Source organism: Bolinopsis microptera, chromosome 9 (assembly GCF_026151205.1).
Source record: "Bolinopsis microptera isolate Bmic1 chromosome 9, MBARI_Bmic_1.0, whole genome shotgun sequence".
In the NCBI taxonomy this organism is placed as follows: Eukaryota; Metazoa; Ctenophora; class Tentaculata; order Lobata; family Bolinopsidae; genus Bolinopsis; species Bolinopsis microptera.
Window position 1 is genome coordinate 4,279,661 of NC_087080.1, and position 16,756 is coordinate 4,296,416.

At 40.0% G+C, this 16,756-nt stretch overlaps 4 protein-coding genes across 4 annotated transcripts in view; 3 read left to right on the forward strand and 1 right to left on the reverse strand.

Annotated features, from left to right (window-relative positions):
• LOC134821097 (mitotic checkpoint protein BUB3-like) overlaps positions 1-5,775 on the reverse strand; it is a 73,202-nt gene extending 67,427 nt beyond the window's left edge. The window contains exon 1 of the mRNA XM_063831764.1: positions 5,750-5,775. The gene's annotated coding sequence lies outside the window, so the exon portion shown is untranslated. The remainder of the gene's footprint in view (positions 1-5,749) is intronic.
• Positions 5,776-9,004: 3,229 nt separating this feature from the next.
• Positions 9,005-10,186, forward strand: LOC134820675 (probable ribosome biogenesis protein RLP24). The gene is made up of 3 exons (XM_063831187.1): positions 9,005-9,105; positions 9,251-9,364; positions 9,583-10,186. Exons 1-3 carry the CDS (start codon positions 9,025-9,027, stop codon positions 9,898-9,900), a joined length of 513 nt encoding a protein of 170 aa, XP_063687257.1. The 5' UTR covers positions 9,005-9,024; the 3' UTR covers positions 9,901-10,186.
• Positions 10,187-10,448: 262 nt separating this feature from the next.
• On the forward strand, positions 10,449-13,429 carry LOC134820674 (ubiquitin carboxyl-terminal hydrolase isozyme L5-like). Its single transcript, XM_063831185.1, has 8 exons — positions 10,449-10,551; positions 10,672-10,735; positions 10,926-11,025; positions 11,367-11,442; positions 11,744-11,938; positions 12,158-12,426; positions 12,686-12,784; positions 13,162-13,429. Exons 1-8 carry the CDS (start codon positions 10,479-10,481, stop codon positions 13,216-13,218), a joined length of 933 nt encoding a protein of 310 aa, XP_063687255.1. The 5' UTR covers positions 10,449-10,478; the 3' UTR covers positions 13,219-13,429.
• On the forward strand, positions 13,429-16,735 carry LOC134821099 (deoxycytidine kinase 2-like). Its single transcript, XM_063831765.1, is given in 9 exon segments — positions 13,429-13,743; positions 13,746-14,002; positions 14,138-14,330; positions 14,497-14,506; positions 14,897-15,014; positions 15,221-15,402; positions 15,623-15,838; positions 16,071-16,163; positions 16,389-16,735. Coding segments are annotated over 9 exon segments (1,419 nt in total). The 5' UTR covers positions 13,429-13,520; the 3' UTR covers positions 16,516-16,735.
• The last annotated feature ends 21 nt before the right edge of the window (positions 16,736-16,756 follow it).

Genomic DNA, 16,756 nt, shown 5'->3' on the forward strand with positions numbered 1-16,756 from the left:
ACTCTACGATTCATGATTCGTTCGTTGTTTATGATAAAGGGAGGCTTAGTTTGCTTCTTTTTCTTGCCCCTGAGCTCATTGATTATCTGCCACGTTTTTTTGCTGTTTTCTATATTTTTATGGATTTCATTGCAGTAGTACGATCGTTTGGCGACCTTGATAATACTTTTAAGCATTCTTCGGTAGTCACTGAAGACTTTATAGAGCAGTACATTACCCTCAGGGTTTCTATTTGTTACAGTGCTTGACCAGTCTCTACAGAGTTCATGTTTTCTTTCAACTGAGACAATGATTCCATCGGTAATCCACGGGTTGAGTTTGGGAGTCCTTTTGGTAACTTTTGGTACATCAAGCTTACAGTGTTTATCAAGTGTTTCATTGAAGCAGTCCAAGAACTCATTGAAGTTTACCGAGGGAGTCAAGTCATTCACCTTCACCTCGAGTTCATTAACAAAATTAGTGAGTTTGGAACTTGAATAATCATAGTAGCGAACATGTTTAAGTTTTTCAGTACTGTTTTCGGTAGGAATTGACGTGAAGGTGAATATAAAGGCATGGTCACCAATCCTATCATCCAATACACCGGAGAGAAGTACATGATCTATCTCTGATGTGAGGATATTGTCAATACATGAGTTTTTACAGTTAGGACGGAAGTGGGTAGCAAGTGATATAGTAGGATACATATTGTTACGAAGTAACGTGTCCTCAAATAGCTGGCTGGAGGTTTGTACATTGAGGAGGTTAGAGTTAAAATCGCCAAGAATATGGAACTTTTTACCAGCCAACTGCTTAGATATATCCTCAAGAGTTTGACAAAAGGTCTCACTACAGCCATTTGGAGGACGATAAGCAACCCCATATGTCAGTTTATCACCCGAGCTAAGAGTAATTTCAACAAATAAGCACTCAATATCTTTTGTACAGTGAGATAGATTTTCGATTACTACAGCATTCAGGCGATCAGAGACATATGGTCAAGTTCGGAGACAACCTGTACATAAAATCAGTCACTAATTACACTCATTTCACTGCCATAAACGGTAAAATTAATTATAATTCCTCTGACAGTCCAAGGGGTACAGGCTCTTCAGATATTATACTCCTAACCTTTCTATAATGATATCTGGGTTCAAAATTTAAATAACTCAACCTTGGTGGAGACAGTGGCCACCTGAAAATTACAAAAATAAAGGAGCTGTAAATCACCTATGAAAAAAATATTTACTCCAAATTTCACAATTTAAAGTTACGTAAGACAGGTGGGTACTCAAAAAGTGCCGGTTGAGCAGGTTTGTCTGCTCAACACAGGTGGAGCAGCTCACTGACTACATGAGCTAATATAAGTGACTAGAACTAACCCTCTCATGCTTTTTAATTGCTCCAAAGTCCTAATATTTAATATTATGGGTTATACCAATCATATTTCATAGAATAGGATCCTCAGAATCGGCTCAACCGAGGTGGAGACAGCATAACATGCAGTTCAAAATCTGTTATTCTGTAGTTTAGGAGCTGTAGAGTGACTGTGGCAGTCCATTTGCAATACCAATGATTCTAAATCATCTACCAACTCATATTACAAGGCATCCTTGCTGAAAAGTACACTCAACATAGGTGGAGACTCAAATTTGACAAATTTGGGCGTAAATTTGACCTCAGAATTCAAGGTTCTCCACCGTGGTTGAGTGGTTGATGGCTAGTTTGATGAGTTGTATACATGCTAAAGGGTCACCCAATGTTATTTCTTCCAGAAATCAACTACCAAAGCTTAACTCAACCCGGTGGGGCCAGTTTTAATGCATTTTGTAATGTTTTAATGTTTAATCAACAATTTCTCCACCTTGTTGAGCACCTTTTCACAACTTTGATAGTTTTTTCATTTGCTAGAACACTTTGCTTTAAGACAGAAGGGGTAACAGTTTTATGATCCCCTACAGTAGCAGTTAACAGAGCAGATTAGAATTAGTGATAAAACCAATGAATTTAGGCATGTTTGACAGGCTTTTTACTGTTTCTTAATGAAAGATCTCCACCCTGTTGAGCGTCAATGGAAAAAACAAAATTGAACGGGAAGTAGAAAAGGCCGAGACGCAACTTTCTAGCTAACCTAGAACTCTCTAAACCTTTCTCCACCCCCGGTTGAGCAGCTTTGAAAAGTGCATTTAATTTCTCCACCTCGGTTGAGCACTTAAATAAAATATTGATAAAACCATCAGATTGCAAATTTGATGTAGTTTGTGTTACCAATAACCTTTTCGACCTTAATCAAAAGTTTCTTCAACCAGAGCCAGTCTCCACCTTAAATCTCCACCTTTTAAGGGTTTGTTTAATACCACCTGTATCTGCTCAACCGTTCAACCTTTTAATTTTCTTTTTTTACTCAAAGAAAGTCCTGAAAAATGTCTTGTCAGCCATATAATCAGGGAGTTTCATTCTGTGTTGAGCTGGCTTCACCACACACTTCTAAAAAAGTAAAAAATGTACAGGTTGTCTCCGAACTTGACCATATAAGGATACTCCTGTTCCTTTTTTCTTATCAGGGAATGGTACTTGACAAAATGTTGTATAGGAGGGGATTTGGTATAAGCCTTGTTGGCTTGGATCGATGTTGGTCTCAGCCAATCCAATGACATCAAAATTACACGGGAGGGTCTTATGTTCTATTAAAAAGCTGTCAAAATTACTAGCAAACCCATCTATATTGCAAAACAGAGCGGGCAGATAAGCAGAATTTTTATTTTTCTCAGGAAAAAGTTTGCTGATTGAGTTTGCTAGTTCTTGTTTTGTGTAACGCTTACAGTCTTCAAGTATTGAAGAGAATTTAGCTATGGTGACATCTTCCTGGTTGTTTGTATCATAGAATTTATCTGAATCATCATATCTTTGGCTGCTTGGAAATGGGCAATACCTATCTTCTATTGTACTACAGCAATCACTGCACATCCATAGACCGTTTTTGCTTGTAAATTTCGCGGATCTGAAGCACTTAGTATGAACAACTTTGCTGCAATTTTCACATTCTAAGAGTGGCTGGCCAATATTAATGTATTTACTACAGGGGTCGCACACATCTTTAATAAGTTTCATAATCATGATAAACTAAGTGGGATAAACTCCCACTGGTCGGGTGGCCTTCCTTTGTCTTACTCTCTCCTGTCTCTCCCTCACATACACCCACTGTTTCAGACATCTCACAAATTTAGCAATACCAAGCTCTCCGAGATGGATTTCATCACCATTTCTCGTGAGTTTCATAGCAAGCAACCCTTTACCGTCTAAAAAGTGGCCAACACCAAGGTGCCATACAGTCTGGTTAAAGCTAGAGTACAACATTTCATCAACCAAGCTGTTGAATGCCATAATGTTTTTATTCATCTTAGGGAGTCTAGACGGTAAAACTGCTGTGACAAACAACTTCGCCTTAGGGCACAGTTTCTGGATCTGCTGGATTTTCAGGTGGAGAATGTCTACCAGCTGGTGTATATCACCAGGTGACTGCACATTTTCAACTCGTAGATCGTTGGTCCCACAAACTAAGATGACGTTGCTATAACCAATGCAGAGCTTAGGGTCTATTGCACTGACCTTGTTGGCTTTAACACGTTCACCTGGGAAGGACTGTCCAAGGGTTCCAGTACCGACACCGAACTTGATGGGCTTGGTGTTAGAGTCGCCCATGATGATGCAGCTCCGGCTAAACTGTTTGCTCACAGTTCTCAGTGTGATGGAGAACCTTCCTGTCTGCACAGAAGACTGAGTTTCAGCAGGACCTGTTTCATCAATACCGTGACGATACCAGGCTTGTGACGATCGTGTCATCACATACACTGAGTTAGATTCTGGACTCACACTATGAACATACTCAGTTGAGGCTTCGTTTCCGGTCTCATAGATGCACTTAAAGCACACCTTCCTGACGTCGCCTATGCTGATAGTAGCAATTTCTGAGTTAGCAATAATCTCAGACTCATCGTCAGAGTGAAAAGGGAGCTTGCTACTAGTGGTGGTATCAACTGAGGGAGGGTAGTAGTTTATTAGGATGGAGTTGGGCTTATGGGTCAGTCTGCACTTTGATGTAACTGCGTCTATGGCTGAGGCAAGGGGTGCTGGGATTGTGGGGGATAGGGGTGGGTCTGAATCACCAGTATAAGAGTAGTCTTCCCCAAACTTGAGGACCTGTCTTCCATTCTTCGGGATGAACTTATTACTAGCTTGGCTCTCCAGGAGAAACTCTGTAACTTCTTTGAGGATCTCAGCACTTAGCACATCGACCAGGTAATCACACACTGGAGGTTCTGTGCATTTAGGGAGGGGGATTTCTGTAGCAGGTGGTGCTTCAGATGGACTTCTGGACTGCTGAAATTCATGAATCTCTTGACTCAGCTTCTTCAGTCTTGTCTCCAGGGATACAATCTCCACAGTAGGCATACTGTTACCAACAGCATTAGAAATAGCATCTGATATAGCCTGTATGTTCTGGCTGTAGTCTACAGAGCTCTTTAGGTTGTTGTCCATCTTGGCTGACATGCTGGAGCCTGGTCTGGGGAATGATGTATCGAAACACCATGGACATAGCCATTCTGAGAGAATCATATTCAGAGAAGCTTCAAGAGGTGTATCGTGCTGAATGTTGTTAGCACCCTTGAGATTGCAACAGGAAGCATGCCAGTGCTGAAAACATCTGGTACACTTGAACTTCCATTCCTTACCATCTGATGTTGATCGGCAAGGACAATCACTCTTTGAAGCCCGTTGTTTTACTGTAGGTTTATCCTGGATTTCAAGTTCTTCAGCAGACTCTTCAGCACGGGAGAATGGAGGAAAGGACTTGTACAGAGGGCTCATTGGACTGCTGGGGCTCTCTCTGAGGTTCGATGATTCTAAAGCTGATATCAGGTTTGGGCTGATCTTTTCAATAACCAGATTACCTGGAGGTTTAAGAACAGATGTCTCTGGTTGTTCTTGGGGTGACTTTGATGGGCGTTTACCCAGCACAGCTTTCTGGGCCATTGCACTAGGGCTGTTCCTGCGCAGGGCTTTGTTGTCTGCTAGAGGTTTCTTCTTTTGGGAGGAAGCTCCTCTGCCGGATGGTGACATGCTAGCTCTGGATCCTGGGTTGGTAGGAGGAGGAGTGTGTCTAGGGGAACGCCTTTGGGTACTAGCACTTGAGGTAGTAGCCATGATGATATGATATCAGAGATATGTCCGGAGTCCAGGGGGCCAGCTTGGACAGACCCCTGCACCTGAAAGGAGAAGAGCATCAGCCGGTTCATTGTGAGTGATATGAGGTGGGTTAAGTGGGAATATGATTGAATAGAATTTTTTCAAGAACTTTCAAAAGAGTGATTGAAGTATTCAAAAATATGTAAATCATTCAAAGGTCAGACACACTAACAACAACAGGACAAACTGGGTTTGGATGGGGTGATTTGGTTTGAAATTGTTAAGTGTGTAGGTAAAATTGTTTGAGCAGAATTTTCAGAGTAAAAATAAATAAATTCAGGGCAAAAAATTTGTTAAGACAGGTATTCAGAGAATGCCTATCTTGGAATACTTCAACACTACTATATAATTTTTTGGACTAGCAATGGTTTTTTATTAGGTGTAGCGACTAGTGGTATGTGAACACATGACGAACCGAACTGACAACTCAACTCATTTTCTAGGAGCAGTGATCCATCCTCCTTGAGCCCCCCATCGTCCAAACAAGGTCTCTAGTTCATTGTTAACATAACCATTGCTAGTCCTCAAATTATTTGTTATATAGTAGTGTTGAAAGTATTAGAATATGTCTAGAACATTATTACCTCTAGTTGGGCATGTGACGTATTGACTTAAGAAATGTTCTGACATAAATGACAAAAGGGCACGGCATGATTTGTGCATCTCTGAAAATCCGTCTGATTTCAAAGTTGAAGTTTCCCAGTTAATTGCAGGTAAGTTACAGTCCCCCGTTATGTTATGATCAAAACTGTCGTCATTGACCTTTTGTATACAATTTGACACAAACTTCAGGAGTGCGGTAAAACTTTCCACTTGGGCATTTGGTGGTCTATAAACCACGACGTAGCACGTCTTGATGGTGTCAAAACGACAGAAAATTCCTTCGCAAATACCATCATCAAAGGTGTGGCATTCACTAACAGGAATGTTCATATGGGAGTAGAGGAGCACACCTCCACCCACTCTAGCATCTCGGTCCGAGCGGGAAACCACATATCCAGGCACGTGTAATTGTGCATCTGATATATAAGACTTAAGCCAAGTCTCGGTGAGTGCAATAAAAGGCAGAGAGTGGTTTTTTGACTTTTCTTCTTGAACGAAGGAAATGATTTCAGGGACTTTCCACTTGCTTGTACTGTTTGCACTCGGGTTCATTGACTGCACATTTAGGAGCATGCAGGAGGAATGAAGGGCATGGTTGGAGGCATGTTGGGTGGTCTCTGCGACAGAAGGTACGCTTGTTGAAACTGCGGCTGGTGCATGTGATGATACTGGTTTAGTGCCGCTCCTGTTGGAGGTGGGAGAGCATACCTCGACATTTGTTGCATCTGCTGCTGTTGGTAAAGAGTATTGACCAGGCCGGATCGGATGTCTGCAATCTCCCGAAGGAAGTTTGACTGCATTGTCTCGACCAGCCCTCTCAACTCTAAAAAATGATCCTTAGAATCATTTGGGACTGAATCTGAACGCTCGGGGCTGGGACGCTTCTCATTCGCGTTTGTACTCCTAGCCTCTTTTCGTCTGGTTCCCTTCAGATGAATAAACGTGCATTCAAGGTTGGTGCAAAGTTTATTCTTGACTGAGTATTTGCACAATACTGGGTGGACGAGCTGGCACCTAGCTCCTTTCTTACAACCACCCTTGTTTTGGTTGCCAAAGCTGCAAAATCTAGGGCAATATCTGGGATGATTGAACTCACATGGACTGCCGTCTACAAGCTTGTTGCCTTTCAGGCCATGAGGACATTTTCCCTTCTTGTATTGCGGACAAACATTTTGATCCTTAGCCACTATTTCAAGTTTATCTTGAAGTTTGGATTGAAAGTCTTCGTCGAGAGAATTGTGCTGATCAATATGAGTTGTCTGACTATTCTCCTCAGACTCAGGTTCAACAACACTTTGATTGCAAGACTGATGAGTAGGGGAGGAGGTCTGACTTTTAAGCTCACTCATAATCCTGGATAGTGTGGGATCAGGTTTGGTGACGCTGTTATGTCTTGATTTAGACTTTCTGGGTTTGAGGGGGTTATGTGTAGCTTTACAGTCCTTACACATCCACACGTGCCCAGATAGGAGACTGATTATAGATGCTTCCAACATACATTTGTGGAAAGTTTTGACATTCTCGCAGTTGTGAGAACCCCGGAAGCATGTGTAGCAAACAAATAAGGGTGGCTCTTCAGCATCCAATTCGACAACATATGATTCGTTGCAGTCACCGCAGGAAGTTGGAAGAAGTGAAGAGATACCAAATATGATGCGGTATACCAATGACTCCTTGGTGTACAGTTTATTGTCATCTTCGTCTGCAAGGTTAATACTGAGAAACTCTGCACATGGCTCCAGAATATCGAGATTGAACTGATTCAGTTGTTTGTAGTTGACGGTACGCTTAGCAAATGGATCAAATGCAGTGAGGACACGTTTAACTAGTACATTAGACTCTGCCCGGAGAAGCAGGCCCCTAATCGCAGTTTTAATCTGATTCTCTGTTTCCATATTGACAAAAATTGACAGTTCACACGTCTTATTCTTCAAATGTACACGTCTTATTCTTCAAATGTACTCGATAATATGTACTATTTCCAATATGTACACAAACCGCCACAGTATGCAGCAGTATCGGGCTGATAAGCTTTTAAAGATAAGGGAGACAAAAAATAGCAACGTATTAAACGAGTATACTAAAAAAAATAGTACTAGTCGAATTCCCTAGTTCTATGCAGTGGCGTAACGAAGGGCCCTGCTGACCCCGCTGTGCAGGGGGGCGCCGTCTTAGGGGGGCGCCAAATCGTCGTTTGAATGTGGGACAATTTCGAAAACTTAACTAAAGTACTAGCAAAACTGCGCGTTTTGCTCTAGATACACACTTTTTTAGAGATTTTACCGGCGTATCCTCTAAAATCACCTAATTTGTTCAATTTTAGGGAGGGGCACCAAAAGGGGAGGGGGCGCCAACGGGGGAGGCGCCTTTTCGGCAGGGGGGCGCTAACAGGCAACGTTACGCCACTGGTTCTATGACCTACCTATGTGGACCATGTTAAAGTTTCGTCAATGCTTGATGGGGCCATCACATCTTTTGACCACCCCACAACAAAGTAAAGTCTCACTCGATGTGCCAGCACGGCAGAGAGTTCGTATTTAGAGGAGTGTATCCCCTTATCGGCAGCTTATCAGGGAGAAACAACATGAATTTTGCAAGCTTATATTTGAAGTGCTCTAGCTCTTGAATGACATTCAAATGGTAGGGAATTGTAGTCCACAATCCAGGTCCCTGAACTATAAATGGGTTTTCAAACAAGCTGTTGAACTGGTTCTACGTTTTGATGGAATAACTGCTAGGTTTCTAAGCCTTGGGCGTGACACACATTGAAAGTTCAGATCATTGCTGGTCTTTCCGTGGAGGATTTTCCCCATGTGCAGAATGAAGAATCGCTCACGTCTTTGTTGTAGAGACATCAGAGATAGATAGACCAGGTGAACCTTAAAGAGTGGCCCTGTCAAAAGATCAATAATCTTTTAAGGTACCAATTCAGTACATCCACATAGACCAAACCACTATACAACTTAAAGAGTCTTTCTAATCGTGAAACTACCTATGTTACTATAGCAAATTGTACAGACTCTTTTCATAATCCAAAGTAAAATAAAATTTATGACATCACATTATCACACAAGTCTGAAAAAATATATATAATAAATATATCCCCACCAACATTTAATTATTTATCAAATACAATATTTTATAAAAATGTATCAAAAACATAATAATCCTATTTTAAAAACTATTAATTAAGCTATGAGAATCGAAAAGTGTTACTTCTGTTCTTCAAACGTCCACCCTGGACATGGAATCAACTTCGTCCGTAATGATTGTAAGGTATGTTGACTGATTTGGTGCTTTGTATTTTTTCTTAAATTTAACTGTAATCCCAGTTTGAACTGATGAAGTTGTGATAATGTCACTGTTACCTGTTCTGGTATTCATTATCGAAATTTTCTGTATTGAAACTTTCTTTCTTCAGATGTTCAGATTTTGCCGGTCAAAGTGTCACAAGGCTTTCAAGATGAAACGTAACCCAAGGAAAGTCAAGTGGACCAAAGCATTTAGAAAATCACATGGAAAAGAATTGGCAATTGTAAGTTTAAAATATTGATACTAGTGCATTTGTGTAACATACCTATGTCATATGCCCCCATCTAAATTTTTCTAGCCCCCAAATTTGTGTCATGCCCTAAAATATGCTTTTTTTAAACTGAAATTTCACTGATTTGATTTAAACCAAGACCTGTGATCTGTATATTTCATGTTACATAGTTCTATTTTTCCTTATCATCACCTCTAATTACCTTTCAGGATTCCACATTTGATCTGGAGAAGAAACGGAGCGTTCCAGTTAAGTACAACAGAGAATTATGGAAAAACACAATCCACGCAATGAAAAGAATACAAGAAATTAGAGCAAAAAGACAAAACCAGTTTATTAAACAGAGACTGAAGGCTGGTAAGAAGCTCGAACTGAAGGACGATGAGAAGGAAGTAGAACATCACATTCATCTTATTGAACCCAAGGTTACTGAAGAGCAATTGTATAATGCAGCTCTCAACAAAACGAAACAGAAACTGCAAGAGAAAAAGAAATTGCTTGAGGTGGAATCTATGGATATGGACTAAAAAATGGCGCATCAAATCTTGATAAATTATTCCATTTATAAATTATTTTGACGTCTTGTGCATTGTCCCTGAAATGCTGTGATCAGAAAAGAAGAAAAGAAAGAATTATCTCATCCAGCAGCACATTTTGTTCGTTTAAATGTTCATTTTGCAAATGTGTATTTTCGAGATTCAACAATCCATGAAAAATCTGAGATGGACTTGAGAATTTACAGTTTGGCTGCAAGGGTATTTATTTGTTGTATAATAGTGTAATTTCTGTCAGCATTTTACGATTGTTTTACCATTCATATGTTATTATTTTAAGACTTGCCATCCGACGGCCTCAGTACGAAGTTACTTCAACCCCTTAAAATAGAAGCTGATTTTTACGTTTTATTTTGCACTCACTTGTACTTTGTGAGCATGCGAAAAAGTGTAGGCAACTCTCTCCACAAAAACATGCTAACATTGTGTTAAAGTATTGTAGATCAAATGTGTGTTATCTGTTAACAATTTTAGCAGATTAGTTTACTGGTACAAGATTTACTTAACGAAATGTCTATGCAGTTAGTATGTGATAAGGGTAAGAAGGAAACATGGCAGTGAACGGACAGTGGTGTCTGATTGAGTCTGACCCGGGAGTTTTCAGTGAGCTTATCAAGGATTTCGGTAAGCTTTTAATCCCATTTACGATTTAATTTAGCCCGAGGAGCCGTCTAATCATTCTTTTCCTGTCAAGTGCGAACTTTTCTGCTATTTTACACAAGTAATAACGACTATATTGTACAGGTTGCAATGGTCTGCAAGTTGAGGAGCTGTGGTCACTGGATGAGTGTGCTTTCACGGATCTCAAGTGAGTGTAAGTAGTTTTCTGTTTTCACGCTTATCCTGGAAATCCCTTTTTTTTGGCATGCCTATTTTTCTTCGCGAAGGTCCTTCTCTGGACTAGACTATTTTTCTTAAAGGTCATTCTGCACCACCATGACTATTAATGCTGACTTCGTATGTATGTTTAGTAACCAAATTAACACTGAAACACTCAGGCCAATATACGGATTGATATTCCTGTTCAAATGGAAAGGAGAAGCTGAGGAGCAAGGAAAAGTTTTGTTCGGAGACACTGAGGTGTTCTTCGCCAAACAGGTTGAAACTTAATAAAGTTTAATTAGTTAATAATATTTTAAATCAGTTCACTGCACTCTCATATTTGACTGCTCTACTCAATTTGTAATATTCTTGATAGTTCTCTCAATACTCAATAGTAAATATTCGCTTCTGCAATTAATCAGACTATTCACTATGATACTTCATATCTCTGGCGATAGAAGCGTAAATAAAGGATCTGCATATTGCCCTCGTGTTTCTTATGGCACTAGGTTTCATACCTTTTCTACAAATGTTTCTCTACAAATAGATATATAATTTCAGGATAGAAATTTGGTTGTTGACATATATATTACGTCATACATAATATTTCTTTACAGGTGATCAACAATGCGTGTGCTACCCAAGCAATTATCAGCGTCCTACTGAACATCCAGAACCCTGAAATTAATATAGGTCAGTCTTCATTTACATCAGCATCTAATAGTTTCTTGTGCTGTTCAAAACATACTTGCTTGACATAATCTTTATCACAAACACCTATGACCCGTTCGGTTTTCTGATGCACTCTTTGCCGCGTGGCGGATACTATGTTCGTCAAGCCTTTCAGAAGTGCTAGATTACTTAGAAGAATAATTACCCACAGTTTTAGATAATGAAACTTTGGTCAGTCCTCTTTTTACAGATAAATCATTCACTCTCGTCATCATACCGTATTGAAATTCAAGTTTTTGATCTTGAACCTCTTCCCAAACAGGTGATACGTTGACTCAGTTTAAAGATTTCACCTCTGCATTTGATCCTGCCCTGAAAGGAATGTCTCTAACTAACGCAGATAGGTTGAGAGAGGTTCACAACAGTTTCGCAAGACAGAACATGTTTGAGTTCGATAGCAAGATTCCTGAAAAGGACGACGATGTTTACCATTTTGTAGCCTTCGTACCATTTAAAGGTTAGTCTTTCGCTTATGAACCTGTTCCCAAATTTATAAATCTAGGTTAGACTTTCACGGTTGAGTTCAGAAGAGTCGTAATTTAGTGTCACCAACGAGTTGAACATTATTCCTCATTATTTTTTTCTATCGGTCATCGTGCAAATCTAAGGGTAAATATTTAATGTTACGCTTTTAATTTTTAATCCCCACAATATAATAACGATCTTACCCCTTCAGGCCGAGTTTACGAGTTGGACGGTTTAAAACCTGGTCCAATAGACCACGGCTCCTACACCGACGACTGGATAACTGTAGTCAGACCAATCCTTCAGAACAGGATTGCGAAACACGCCGCCACTGAGATAACCTTTAACCTAATGGCCGTGGTGGGAGATAAGTTGTTGGACTTACAGAAACAGTTGGAGAGCTTGTCTGGGAGCGAGGGAGCTGCTATGGATATTAAGGAGAGGATAAGAGCTGAAGAGGAGAAACGTGCTAATTATAAGGTTAGTTTTAGCCAAACAATTAATTACTTATTGGCTTCAGTAAGTACACTTACGTACAATTAAGTCTGCACTCTTTGCCGCGTGGCGGATACTATGTTCGTCAAGCCTTTCAGAAGTGCTAGATTACTTAGAAGAATAATTACCCACAGTTTTAGATAATAATACTTTGGTCAGTCCTCTTTTTACATTCACCCCCAATACATATTGGTGTTCCGCATGCACCCAGCTAATTCTTAATTTAAGTTTGTGTCGGTTTCAGATCGAGAACATTCGGCGGAAACACAACTATTTACCGCTGATAATGGAAATGCTCAAGATTCTGTCAGAGAAAGGAATGCTACTACCCCTCACCCTGAAGGTTTGTCCAACTTATATCATTCTTTGCACTGGGTTATAATTTACAGGGAAAGTATACCGGCAAGTATTGTGACAATTTTGGTCGCAGTTTTTGGTTTAGTTTGCGTAAGGCGCGGCGATATTCAATCGTAAAGTCGCCCACACTGTCAGCCCAACTTTGGACAACTTTTTCACGCGCGCACACATTTTCATTTCTCCACGATAGCTTCCAGCTGTCGTTAACAGTTTTGCAAGATATCTTATGAATATTCCTTTCCTGTCCACATACTTTTCGTTTTCTCTAATCTAGAAACTGTTTCTTCGAAGTCAGCCAGAACCTTATCTTCTTTATTACAACTAAATCCAATAAAAAAGACTTGACGTACATTTTATTGTCAGGCTAAAGAGAAGATTGCCGCCAAAGAAACTCCCAAGAAAGAAAGTTCTATGTCATAATTAAATGAACTTCTATTGACCGCAGACTGTTTAACATCGGACTTTGCATCTACTTTTTGTATTAGTTTTTGCTGTATAATTCGATATTTTGCCCTAATAGAGCTCCCATCTTTTTGGTTGTATCGCAGAATTTATTGTAAGTTTTTTTTGAGTTATATGTACTTGTATTGTCTTGTAATTTTATTTGAAATTGATATCAAACATGAACAAATTGTTGCTCCTTCTAACATAATGTCACTCAGCAATCCCTTAAATTTCCCTGGCCCTCAATATGAAGAGCTATTATTTAGAGATAGGTCACAATGTCACCCGTCAGATCGCCAAAGAAACTACGACTGGACATGCCCGCAGCTTGGCTTTCATCTCGAGGATACGTAAAACTGGCAGTGGAAGGTAACATCGCCGCTGGAAAATCCACCTTTCTCAAGCTCATGTCCGAAGAGGGTGGCCTGAAGATGTGCCCTGAACCAGTCATAGACTGGACCAGCATTAAGTTAGACAAGGAGGTTGACCAGGGAGCAGAGAATAACTGCTAGCGAAGTTCTACGAGGATCCAAAACGTTGGGCTCTCACATTCCAGAACTACGCCCTGTTCAGCCGAGTAAAGAACCAGCCAAAGTTAGAGTTTGAGGACAAGGGAGTGTATTTGTGTGAGAGGAGTGTGTTTAGTGACAGGTTGGTGTTTGGGAGGAACGGACTGAAGACAAACATCATGACACCTCTGGAGTACAGTCTTTACTGCAAGTGGCACTCTTTCCTCACGGATGATAACTCTGAAACTGACGTGAGTTTCGAAGATTTATTTTGTCTCCTTTTTGTCTAAGTACTTTTTAAACCTCGATAATATCTTATTTTTCATAAAAGTTTCGTTATTCATACTCTTATCAGGTCCCAAACTAACCTATTATTATTTCGACAGGTTGACGGTTTCATCTATCTACGTTGCAGTGCTGAAATCTGTATGAAGCGCCTTGAGACAAGAGCGCGGGCAGAGGAAGATTCCGTTCCCCAGGAATATCTGGATCAGATCAACGACCGACACGAGGAGTGGTTTGTCAAGAAAGTGGACGTGCCAGAGAACATCAGCAGGAAACCTACTCTCATCGTCGACTGCTCAAAGATCTGATTAATGACACTGAGCGACGACAGAAAACGTTGAAAGATGTGCTGGACTTTGCTGCTTTGATCAGTAAACCTAACGTAAGTGGCGGTTAGCAAATCAACTTTGAACTGCAATTTTGACAAACTTTCTACCAACGTGTATTTTCATCTCTTAAGATTTCTGCCAGTTTTTACATCAATCTGTTCCTGAGATTGAATTTTATTTCTACCAATTTATTCATGTTTATTGAAACCAAAGCTAAATTTATTGATGTTTATAATTTTTCTGCATGTTCTGTTTAATTTGACATCAACTGATATATAGTGTGACAACAATCTGAAAACCACTGACTGTTTATGTTTTTATTTTATCCTCTTCAAAATAACTGTGTTGTTTTACCATTACCTGTCTTCATTTACTGCTTCCCTATTAATGCCCAGGAAATTTCCTTCTGCCGTTCTATGTGAAATACTAACCAATCCCCAATCATAGAATTAATTTCTTCGTTTTTCAGTATGGTAGCCATTTGAATTTCAACCAAAAGATGTCCACAACCTAACCCATTTTCATTGTTAGGGTTATGTATTCAGCTCGGAATGGTCCCCTAAAGATCTCAATAGAGGGTAACATAGCTGCTGGGAAAAGCACATTTCTTCAGTTGGTCAGCAAATATACGGACCTCAAAACCTTCCAGGTTTGTCCTTGATTGTTTTTTGGTAACATTTTAAAGTTTATCACGTAGAAAAAAAGCTGTATAAATGCATATCAATATCATGATGAACTGACTTGTATTGCCATCAAAACTTTTAACAAAACATAACTTTGATCTTATTCTACTCCGGTATCGACTATCGCTGTCATATAGCAATGATTCCAATAATTCCAGTTTCTGCCTGGCAGGAGCCTGTCTGCGATTGGACCCACGTCCCTCTCGAAGCAGAATGCGACCCCAAGGCTCACAGCAATCTCCTGGAAAACTTCTATTTGAATCCTTCTAGATGGGGCCTGACGTTTCAGCAGTTTGTTATTTTCAGCCGGGTAAAGGGTTTTTACGAGGACAAAGAGAATAACTGTCATGACGGGTAAGTGGGACCGTTTTAACTGTGACTTGTGGTCGCTTCAGTAAAACAGAATGTGATATTTCGTCATATCTCTGAACATAAGAGCGTAAATAAAGGATCTGCATATTGCCCTCGTGTTTCTTATGGCACTAGGTTTCATACCTTTTCAACATTTTATTCCCCTCACAAATCTAAAACCCCTGATTGTAATCACCACCCACTAAACCCAACTATTTCTCAGATCATTCCTGACAGAGAGGTCAGTTTGGGGTGACAGACTGGTATTCGCCCGGAATCTGTACAAGCAAGGAGTAATATCAGATTTAGAGTACTCGCTCTACTGTCACCAGCACTCCTTCTCCTTGGAACGGTGCCCCGATGCTTGTCCTGATGCTATTTTATACCTCAAAACATCTCCGGAGATTTGTTTGGAGAGGCTCCAGCTTAGAGGCAGAAGGTAAATATTTATATGATTGCCACGAGTTCATTTCTTTATTCGGATCTTATCTGAACATAATACAGGCCAGTCCCGTCGAACGGCAAAATAATCATAAAATGAACGAACCGGCCGACTTCATGTTGCACATGTCATATTTTTAATAATAACAACACTCCGCTGTCTGTGTTCTGACTGAACTCTGGGTGTGTTTCCTTGACAACTGACCAGTTACCATGACAACTCGTTTCAGTGAGGAGACAAGCGTTACTCTAGAGTACCTTCAACAGATTCATGATAGACACGAAGAGTGGCTCATCCAGAAATCTGTCAACATCCCTCCTAGGTTAGCATTTTACTTCGCATTTCTTTATTGCTTTGACATGCTTTTGAAACAGCCTTGGTGCCAATTAGGCACCAAGCTAAGAGACATCAGCTATACTAATAGACATGGCTCCATAACTTGAATATTCAGCATCGCTGTTTAACTTGGAGCCATGTAACACTAACATTTGTGTCTCAATTCAAATAGCCGTGGAGTGTATCAATAATAATCCAAGTTATGTTTCAGCCTGTCTAAAGTACCTGTGCTAGTGGTGGACTGTTCCAAAAACCTCATCAAAGACGATCTGTACAGAGAAGAAGTGTTGGAGAAACTGAAGAGTTTCACCAAATCACTCCAGAATCATGAACAGTAGTGTTTTAAGTAAGTGACGTCACCGTAGCTATAGTGACAACCTGTTGACCCATGGACGTTTCTATGACGACATGACGTCATTTTATCAGTAATGTTTTATTTTAAATCTTCAAGTTGATTTTTAACGTATTTCATAACATTTTTACCTTTTTATGTCTTATCTAACTACTGATTAAATTAAGTTTTAATATCTATTCTGTATCTCCGAGTAAAAATAAAAATATATCAATATTCCGTGTTTC